Source organism: Cenococcum geophilum (genome assembly GCF_001692895.1).
Source record: "Cenococcum geophilum 1.58 unplaced genomic scaffold K441scaffold_34, whole genome shotgun sequence".
Taxonomy (NCBI): Eukaryota; Fungi; Ascomycota; class Dothideomycetes; order Gloniales; family Gloniaceae; genus Cenococcum; species Cenococcum geophilum.
In genome coordinates this window covers 1,793,381-1,803,760 of record NW_027137592.1, presented here as the reverse complement: position 1 = coordinate 1,803,760, position 10,380 = coordinate 1,793,381, and the positions used below count along the sequence as shown (strand labels likewise).

Below are 10,380 nucleotides of genomic sequence, written 5' to 3'. Positions count from 1 at the left end.
AGCAGCGTCGCCTATATGGATTATAATCTTATATACTTCTATAGGTTTATAGGTAACTTATCTTATAGCTTAGGGTATTATAAGAATAGTAGTAGTAATATATATATATAAAGCGGACCTATAAATACCGGTTCACTTTTTATAGCTATTATTACGGCCCTTTAGAGGCGCTAATAGTATATTATTTCTAGGTTCCTTAAGCCTAGATAAGCTCTGCTAATATAATAAAGGCTACTTAAAGGGTTATAATTATNGTTGTAAGGAAGGAGAATATAGTAGTATACTCTTTATCTATATTAAGAGATTATTTCTATAGTACCTACTAGGTTTATTTTATAGCTTATATAGTTTATAGAACACATTCTTAAAGGGCGCGCTATTTAATTAAGGTTAGGGGCTTATTTATTTATTATAATCTAGCTTTAGGGGCTATATACTAGAAAATACTATATATACCTCTACTAATACTAAATTAGGGTATATATTATTAATAGAAAGGGTTTCTATAGTTCTTTAAAGCTNATATAAACTCTATTAGGGTTATTTTAAAGGTTTCTTTATTAGGCAATTATATCGTAAGTTTATTACTATTAGGGTAATAGTAAAAAAGACTAAGTAGTATACTAGAGTTAGTAGTTATAAATAATTATATTATTAAGAAAATAAATAAAAAGTTTATATAGTAGCTTTAAAAGTAGTAAAAGAACTCTTTTACTATAGCTATATAGGCTATAGCTTATANNATTACTTTATAAGATACTATAAGGGCCNTAGAAATAATTCTTAATAGGTTATTATATAGTCTATATAAGTAGAGGATAAAAAAGAGCTAAATAGATTAAGTTGTTGTTAGTATTACCCAAGTGCACTTAATTGGCCTATTAACTGTTGAATTAATTCTTGTCTAATAGGTGTTAAAAGTAAAGGATTATAAGGATTGCAGTGCCTAAGTAAGGGGCTAATAAGTCACTATAAGGATAACTAATCAAAGACGTGACTACATAACCTCTATCCATACATTCCTGTCCATATATTCCAACACTAGCAGTTTTTTCTTTGTGCTTATAGTGCTGCAGAAAGGTAGTAAAACAGTAAGGCAGCAAGGTATTGGTTTAGCTAGAGGTAAAAGGCAGTATGAGGTAATAGTGGTACTGCAGGCAGAGCAGCAGTTGTTAATTATATTACTATAAATAGAGCAGTAGAAGTTAATTGTGGTGCTATAGGAAGGCAGTAAGGTAATAGTTTAGCTGTAGGTAAAAGCAGTAAAAGTCTATTTGGGTAGTAGTACGGTACTAGCGGCGGTAGTAATAGTGGTTAAGTATAAAGCTTATCTATTAGTTAGTCAGTTAATCGTAGGCGTATTAGCGCGATTAGTATTATAATAGTAGGCATAGCGGCGCTATTAGTTTATCAATAGTATGTGGCAGTATAGTGCTAGCATAGAGTCGGTCTACTACTTCTAAGGGCTATTATTCTCCTATTAGGCAAAGAGTTTATTAAATAGGGTACCCTTTATACGCCCAATAATATAACTAATCTTAGTATCCTCCCTAGGAAAAAGGTAAGCACTCTAGGTTAGTTTCTTACAGATTTATATCTTTTAGTGGCTGTATTCCTTATAGTCTCCCTAAAAAACTAGGGGATTAAGGTATTGTGTATTAGACCCTATAATTATAGCTTAAGTTCGGTCGCTATTATAGGGGTTATCCCTATTAGGTAAAGCTGTTTAACGCTAACTTTTAGCTAAGTATTAGGTAGGTAAGGTTATTAGAGGCGTAGAGACTTAGGTAGTATAGTATATAGTAAAAAGGTGCTTAGCATCGTTATAGATATACTCGTTAAGCTAAGACTATGGGTATTTAATTATGCCCTCCTTTTTAGTAACCTAGGCAATAAGTACAATCTTAGCTTTCTTTAATTATTAAACGTCGCGCTTAGATATATGGAGGTTATCTTTAGTCTCTTAGCGTGTATTATTAGTAAGTGCCTTACTAGCTTATAAGTCTTGGATAATATTATAATCTTAGGTAGTACGCAGTTTAGCTTATATAAGCTTTAGGTAGTAGTTCTATAAAAGGCGGTAGTATTTATTAGGTTCTCTTGCTACCATTTATATAAATATTTTAGCGTCTTATATTTTAATCTTAATAGGTAGCTACCCTTCTAGTTGCTTTTTTATGGCTATATAATTAATAAAGGATAAGACGTCGCTGGTATCTATTTTGTTAAGGTTATTACTATAGCTACCTATACTAATAGGGGTATACCTATCCTGCTAGGCTGGTTAACTCTTATTATCTTTAAGGTAGTGCTAGGTGCTTAGGGGTACTTATAGTTATAACTCTTCTAAGCCACTAGGCTTGCCCTTAGGGGTTAAGGCTAGGGTTAATAAATTAAATTCTCCTAGGATTAATTGGTGTTGTAGGTTAGATTAGGGTATTAAGTTGCTCTTTAGGCTTAATATAGTAGCTAGTAAGGAATCTTATCTTACTATTATAGTGCGAAGGTTACTCGTAGATATACTACTTTTAGTAGCGCCTACAGTATTATAAAGACGTAGAATTGGTCGTAGGCTAGGTGTTAGTAGTAAAAAAGGCGTAACGTAATGTTATGGGGCGCGGAATAGTGGCTGCCGAATGTATATATTCGAGGAGTCTATAAGACGTTGCGCGATCAATCGTAAGGATCGAGGGCGTAGGAAGGTGATATACTACGCGTGGCTAACGTAAGCTGTACACAAAGCATACGTGAGGGCACGGGGTTCCGCTAGGGAGTCTCCTATAGAGGCTCCTGCGGCGGCGTTCCGTAACATTTATCGTTGCTACTTTAGTAGGGGTTTCTATTAGGTAAAGCTGCTTAGCGCTAACCCTCTATTAAGCGTTAAGTAGGTAAAGTTACTAGGGGTATAAAAACTTAGGTGGCGTTATATATAGTAAAGAGGTGTCTAGCATTATTATAAATGTACTTATTAAGCTAAGATTATAGGTATTTAATTATACCTTCCTTTTTAGTAATTATAGCAATTAGTATAATCTTAGCCTTTTTTAACTATTAGACGTCGCGTTTAGATATATAGAGGTTATCTTTAGTTTCTTAATATATATTATTAGCGAGTGCATTATAAGCTTATAGGTCTTAGATAATATCGCAATCTTAAGTAGTATATATTTTAGCTTGTATAAGCTTTAGGTAATAGTTCTATAAAAGGCAATAGTATTTATTAGGGTCTTATACTACTATTTTTATAAATATCTCGGCGTTTTATATTTTAATTTTAATAGGTAGTAGCCCTTTTATTTACTTATCTATAGTTATATAGTTAATAAAAAATAAGATATTATTAGTGTTTATCTCCTTAGGGGTTAAGGCTAAAGCTAATAAATTAAATTCTCCTAGGGTTAATTGGCGTTGTAGATTAAGTATAGGTATTAGATTATTCTTTAGGTTTAATATAATAGCTAGTAAAGAATATTATCTTACTATTATAGGTTTCTTAGAAGTATAAAGTAAGGTAATTTATAGATACGCTGTTTCTAGCAACGGCTATAGTATTATAAAGATATAGAATTAGTTGTAGGCTAAGTATTAGTGGTAAAAAGGCGTAATGTAATGTTATGGGACGGGGGTAGTAGCTACAAAGCGTATGTATTTAAGGAGTCTATAAGACGTTACGCGATCGATTGTAAGGGTCGAGGGCGTAAGGAGGTGATATACCTACGCGTAGCTGATATAAGCTGTATATAAGGTGTATGCGAGAGCACGGGGCTCTCCTATAGAGGCCCCTGCGGTAGAGTTCCGTAACAGCAATGAATAAAATTATAGTGAAGGAACGTATATAACGTACTAACGTACTTAGTATATTTCTTAGGCTTAGTATTATATATTTAAGAGACCATATTCTCTACCTAAATAGTTTTCTTCTTTATAGTAAATCTATTAGGTAACCTACTTTACTAATTATATTTACGTTATTAACTTCTTATTTACCTATATACCTAGCCCATTAATAAGTCTACTATAGTATTTCCTATAAGGCTTTATTATAACTACTTATATAAAATAAATACAAGCGACTCTTTAGCAGCTATAAGATCCTTTTAGAAGACTATCGCTCTCGCTTATAAATAGATATTATTAAGGTAAATAAGTGTTTTTGTTTCTAGTATAGCCCTCTAATTAAGGCTTCGTTTAATAATATAGAGGTAGGAGTTATAGAGGGACAGCCTATACTACTATTAATATTATTAAACGAGGCCTTAAATGTACGAGTTACTATATATAAGGAAGCTATAAGGATATTATAAGGGCAGTAGTAGTAGTAGTAGTAGTAGTAGTAGTAGTAGTAGTAGTAGTAGTAGTAGTAGTAGTAGAGGATACTTTAGCGGAGCTAATTAAGCTAATTAAGCTAGACTCGGATAATAAGAATAAAAGCGACGATGGCGCGTACGCTACCTTTAAGGATACTAAGGATATTAAGGCGATTGAGGTAGAAGATAAGGGAGATTCTATATTAGACTAAGCGATTTAGGCTTAATCGAATCTTCCTCTCTTACCTAAATACCCACCCGTTACTAAGACGTACTATTTATAGTATATATTTAATCCAAAGCTGCATTAGAGTCCTAGAGCTTTACCAACTTTTTAGCGTATAGAGTGGATTTGGGGATCAATCTACCCTACTTTAGTCTAATAAGATTACTGGTATAAGCGTAAATATAGAAATAATAAAAGAGCTTATAAACGTCCCCCGCCGCTAGAAGCACTAGTAGCCTAAATGCTAAAGGATTACAACTGAAAACACGTATCGATCTCTATATACCAGGTACAGAGGTAAAAATTTAAAGAATTCGATCTTAGGCCAAATTATCTGCACCCGTCCTTCCACTAGGTATACACAAGCAGTTAAACACCAAATGACAACAGATTGAGACCGTTTCGCACTCAGGGCGCTATATCGCAGTATTTCTTCTCAGCCCTTTTAATGCTCCTTATCCGGTAAATAAGGTGTTTAGGGTGATTTTTCCTATATATATATATTTATTTTAGGTCCGTTGTATTATACTACGTATAATACTACGCATGCAGCCTCTAGGCTATGGCGCTATAGTTCTATATATATAAATCCTTTCTAGGCAACTTAATATATACTAGTAGCTATATCCTAGTAGTTTATAAACCCTTAGGAGTTTATAGCTTCTTAGTAAAATACTAAGGTATTACAACTACTAGGAAATAAGAAAACGGTAGGAAAAACTATAAGAAATCCTAACACCTGTCCCTATCCTTTTGCAATTTATTTCTATCCTTTCGCTCTCTAATGTTACGGCACTGATACAGACCCTAGTCAGGGGCTCGGCCGAGCCTTAGCGCCATGTATATAGACGTGTCCTTTCCTCGACCTTCTTCCAGACCTCGTCTTGGAATTCTCGTTCACTGGCTACCAATAGATTCTTGTTCTTTTGACTGAGCCTTCACATCTAATATCTTTTTACTAAGAGCTTAGTAGGAGTTACCTCCTTATAGAATCCTATTTATTTTATTTTATTCTTCCATAAAACCTTTTAAGCTAGTACTACCTACTAGCTTAGCTGCTTTTAGAACCTCGCAGTCTTTACTATTCGTAAAGTGGTTTTCTTTACAGTTAATACAAAGAGGGGTAGTATGCTGGTAAGGCTTGCCTGTTATTACACAGGTAGAATAGGAGTAGTCTTTAGATAAATATATAGCTGCATAAAATCTATAGGCTCTAGTAGAGTATCTATCTCCTATATGGCCAAATTTTTGGCAGCTAGTGCACTGCGTAGTAGGAGAGACTTCGAGGTATTTTACTACCTTAGTAGCTGTACCTGCAATTAATATCTCTTTTTGCTTAAGGATTTCTTGTCTTTTTTCTTTATTTTCTATAGTAAAAACTATAGAGCCAAATCTGGTCTATAGATTATATCTTTTTTCGCTAGATAAGATCTATCTAGGTAGTCCTTATATCCTTATAGGATTAAAGGTCTCAATTTCTTCTTTTAGAAGCTTAGAGCCTCCTTCTCCTAGGAAAGGTAGGGTAGGAACCCCGTGGGCTATAATTTGAACCTATAGTTCTAATTTTTATTCTCTTTAAAAGGTAAAGCAGTTATGCTAGATCTCCTTATATTTAACTAGGAAATCTGCATTATATTCTTCTATAGTTATAAGGAGAATATTTTATTTTCCTTTAGTTCTAGCTATAGACGCTAGTACTAGCTTTTTTACTTATAGTTTTAATATAAATAGTTAATTGACTTTGTTTTGTATAGAGAGGGTATTTAAAGGTTAGTCCTTTTCGTCCGTAATTAGGACTAGCTTCCTTTCTTATAGCTGCTTTTTCTTACTTTTAGTAGAAGTAGAACTTCTACTAGAAGGAGAAGGGGTAAAAGGTGGTGATAAGGAGGGTAGGGGGGACGAAGAAGGGGGGAGGTCCTTCTTTAGCCTCTCTGCGTAAGTTTCTTTAATAGGAGCNACCTCCTTACGGAGAGCTCTTACTTCTTCTACTAGTCCTTTTAGGACCTCTTTTACCTCTTCTTCTTNTTCTTCTTCTTCTTCTTCTTTTGCAAAGGGGTTTTTTCCTATTAGGATATTTTGTGTATAGTCCACTAGCTATCCAACTTATTCTTCTTATTCTTCTCCTTCTAGCCCTCTATAGGCCTGGATTAGGCTTCTTAAAGCCTTATATAGATATTCTTCCGAAGTAAGGGAAGAGGGAGGTATACTAGGCATACTATCCGTAGTTATTAGTTTTATTATCTTTTTTGCAGGTTTTTGGTTTTCTTTTTTAGGAGAAGACTAAGGATGTCCTCTTTTTTCTCCTGTCCTAACTAGGCCAGGAGAAGGAAAAGGGGGAGAAAAAGTAGATGTAGAATCCTCATTACTTATTTCTATAGGTTTTTTTTTGGACCTATTAGGCCTTGGCATTTTGTATCTTATAAAAGGGTTTCCTAGTTTTTATTATCCTTATACCCTTTCTCCTTACTAATCCTACTAGAAGATTTCTGGGGAGATTAGGCTAAAAGGTAGTAGAAAATCTAACCTCTATATTTCGTGGTTTTGGTATTTAGTTTTGGTGTTCCTGTCTGTGCCTCGCTTATAAGCTAGGACCACCCCTAAGAAGAATTTTCTGTTGGGGGAAAGGGGGTAAAACGACAAATAAATCCACCTCTAGCTCGCTAGGCAGTAGGAATTAAGTCTTAAAAGTTGGAAAATCGATTGTTTTTGATGGTAAGATGGGTATGCGTAAGTTTTGAAGTGTGGCGCTACCTTTTGGTAAGGTTGCATGTGCGGTGAAGGTTTTCCTGTGTATATAGAGGTAGGTAGGTTCTATTATGGCCACGCGCTATCTGGAGTATGGGCCGTTACATAGTGCTAACTAAATACTTCCTGCCGCCACTGTGTGACCTCTCTTATCTACTTCCAATATAGCCATCTCCAGAGACCAACGGATACACCTTTCTTATCTTCATCTATTCGCCATCTAAGCTCCTTGAGTAAGTCGTAATTTTGCTCCTGTAATACTGTCGGACCGTATCGAGTGTCTGACTTCCGTATCAGAAAAACATAAGATACTACATACAGCTCCTTTAAAACTAGTGTCCGTCTAACTCCCGTTTCCTTCTCTACTTGGTCTGCGTGGTACAGGATATCTTGTCCCATCCGTAGCAATGCCCTTTTGGGTACCGGAGACGGCAGACACTTGACGTGAGCAAGGAACGCATTGCAAAGAGCAGTGTGAGCATTAAACGTATCGTCGAGTCGATCGGCCATTACGTCTTGCATCTCCGATGTCTTAAACCAATCTTTAACGGTTCGATGCAGAAAGTCCACTCTGAACTGAAAGACTGACGGATCCTTTGTGACTTCGAGCAGGCCTTTACAGCGGCCATCTAAACGCTTTCGCGTCTCTTCGAGCCTCAAGAGAGTTTCTTTTTCATCGAGAGGCCTAGCTGCGATCTTGACCGCATAATCCGGGTCCTCTTCCTCGAGGAACCAAAACGTCAAGAAGGGGAGCGGTTCACGGACATGAATGGATACTTGAAAGATTCGTACAGTCTGTTCCCGGTATATGTCATCAATTGAATCTAGCATATACCGAAAGAAGCGCTCAAGGTCCGACGGAAGCCTACGGAGTCTTCTCTGTAGGTCAGATATTCTATCCGCGTTCAGTAACCCTTGAAGCAGGGAGCGGACCACGAGAAAGACCCAGAGAAACACTCCTTGTGCTTTCGCGGTTATCTCACTAATAAGGTCCTGGTAACGTGGATCCTTTTCCTTAAGTCTTCGGAATATATCATTCTCTGCAAGCTTGCTCTGGACATAGAGTTCAATGTCTTCCCGTGTCAGATCCTGAAGGTAGAGCTTCCTGCGGGGGTCTTGTCCAAACACATGTTCGAAAATATTCCAAGGACGGCTTGATAGACAGAGTTTGATATTCGGCGAGACAGCGAAGCCCTTCAAAGCTTCAATGATTTCGAAATGGTCTCCTCCATATTCGTCGAGTCCATCGATAGGGAAACAGAATTTCGGTGTCTGCTCGACCATCAGGCGCTGAAAAGTCTGCGAGAGTTCCGATACCGTCCAGTTGCTTAATAGTGCGGTTTGTGACCATCGCAGCGGGCAACTGTTGCGAATGAGTGCAGGGCATCTCCTTAATATTTCGAATAAAAGCGACTGCAGAAGTCCTCTTTGTGACTTTTGCATCTCTGTTCCTGAGCCCCAGAAGAAGAAGCTTGCCAACACGAAGTCTTGATTGCCAGCCCATCGTGACAAAGCCTTTCTCGTGCGAACGTCATCATGAAGGTATCTCATTAGAGTCGATTTGCCGGACCCGGCTTTCCCAGAGACCCAATACACTCCATCCCCATGTTTGAGCCAGTCCCTAAATTTGATCTGTGATCGAGGATCATCTGCGTCGGCGTGGGCGTCAAATACCCAGCTGAAAGTCTTTTTGTGCGCTTCAGCAATCGCTGAGAGTCGAATGTTCATGGACGCGAACTGGAGGCTGCGCAGAATTTTTTGTTCTTTGGCGAGCTCATCTGAGGTCTGTACGAAATGTGACAAGGATCGCGAGATACGGTTCAATGTTTTGGCGAGCTCATCTGAGGTCTGTACGAACTCTGACAATGATCGCGAGAGACGGTCCGATACTTCCTTCTCAAGACGGTCCGATGCTTCCTTCTTAAGACGGTCCGATGTTTCCTTCTTAAGACGGTCCGATGTTTCCTTCTTAAGACGGTCCGATGCTTCCTTCTGAAGACGGTCCCTTTCAAGACGGTCCGATGCTTCCTTCTCAATCATCATTTTAATGCTCCCAGTCGTGAAATCTAAACTTCTTAGATCCTTGCTCAATTCATTAAACTGGGCAGTCCTATTGATTTGCATGCGTTCGTTCTCGTATGTTAGACTGTCCAGCTTGGAGCTAATAGTGACTTGATGCTCGCTATAACGGATTAAATCAGCAATTGATAGCAAGCACCGTAATCGGGTAAAATATAGCTAGGACAAACCGAAGTGAGAACGGACGGTTGAGACAGAAGTATCCTCAATCTCTTGGACGCAGCACGACCTTCGCAAGCCCTGACAAAAAACTCCGATAATTGGTTTTAAGGTTGAGACAAAAGTAAAAAGCAGGAACCTACTTGAGGATAGTAACAAGATGCAAGCTTAATTCTTCCCGATATTTCGAGAGCCGTCTGCTCATCTGCTCGATTTGCTCCTTCTTCTGAATTCCCCTTAATGGTTGAAGAAAGCTCTGCCATTTCTTATTGGGACCCTTGACCCTTAAATCATGCAGAGTTTTCAAGAGATCATCAGCAACTCGCCTACATGATATGGCGGTATTTCTCAAGGCCTCTTCGGCATTCGTAGCCTTGTCTGTGCTTGGCTGATAGTCGGTTGCACCTGTCCTTGATTCCAAAGAGAAGTTTATCCTGTCACTAAGCTGACCAAGGCTTTCGGCGGTCTTCTCCAACTCTAGATTTGACGCAGTAGCTCCTGCAGATGACCGGTAGAGTTCCCAGCTCTCAGCGAGTAATTTACTGCAGAAGTCGATGAACTGCACGACATTGCCGGCAAGGCTGATAGCTGAGAGTGGTTCGAGGACCATTGCGCTTTGGGACGCAGAAGAGTCTCACGACTCAGTGATGGTAAGTATTCGCAGAATATGTGGGCGGAAACAGAAGAAGCGATATGAGAAAGGCCGAAGCGAAGAGTGAGGGCTGTGTCGGTCAACGGGCTGTGCTTGCGGCCGACTCAGCCACAGAACGTGTTTCCCATCTACTCCTTTGTATCCACGATAATATGTGTGTTGGTGAAAAGACCGCCTAACTTGGAAGGATTGTCCACTAATTCTCGAGGCCC

General features: G+C 38.1%; 1 protein-coding gene across 1 annotated transcript; it reads right to left on the bottom strand.

Annotated features, from left to right (window-relative positions):
* Positions 1-7,337: 7,337 nt before the first annotated feature.
* Positions 7,338-10,126, bottom strand: K441DRAFT_698143 (uncharacterized protein; the record flags this gene model as incomplete). The annotated part of the gene is made up of 3 exons (XM_067653035.1): positions 7,338-7,559; positions 7,598-9,460; positions 9,660-10,126. 3 exons carry the CDS (start codon positions 10,124-10,126, stop codon positions 7,499-7,501), a joined length of 2,391 nt encoding a protein of 796 aa, XP_067501591.1. The 3' UTR covers positions 7,338-7,498.
* Between the last annotated feature and the right edge of the window lie 254 nt (positions 10,127-10,380).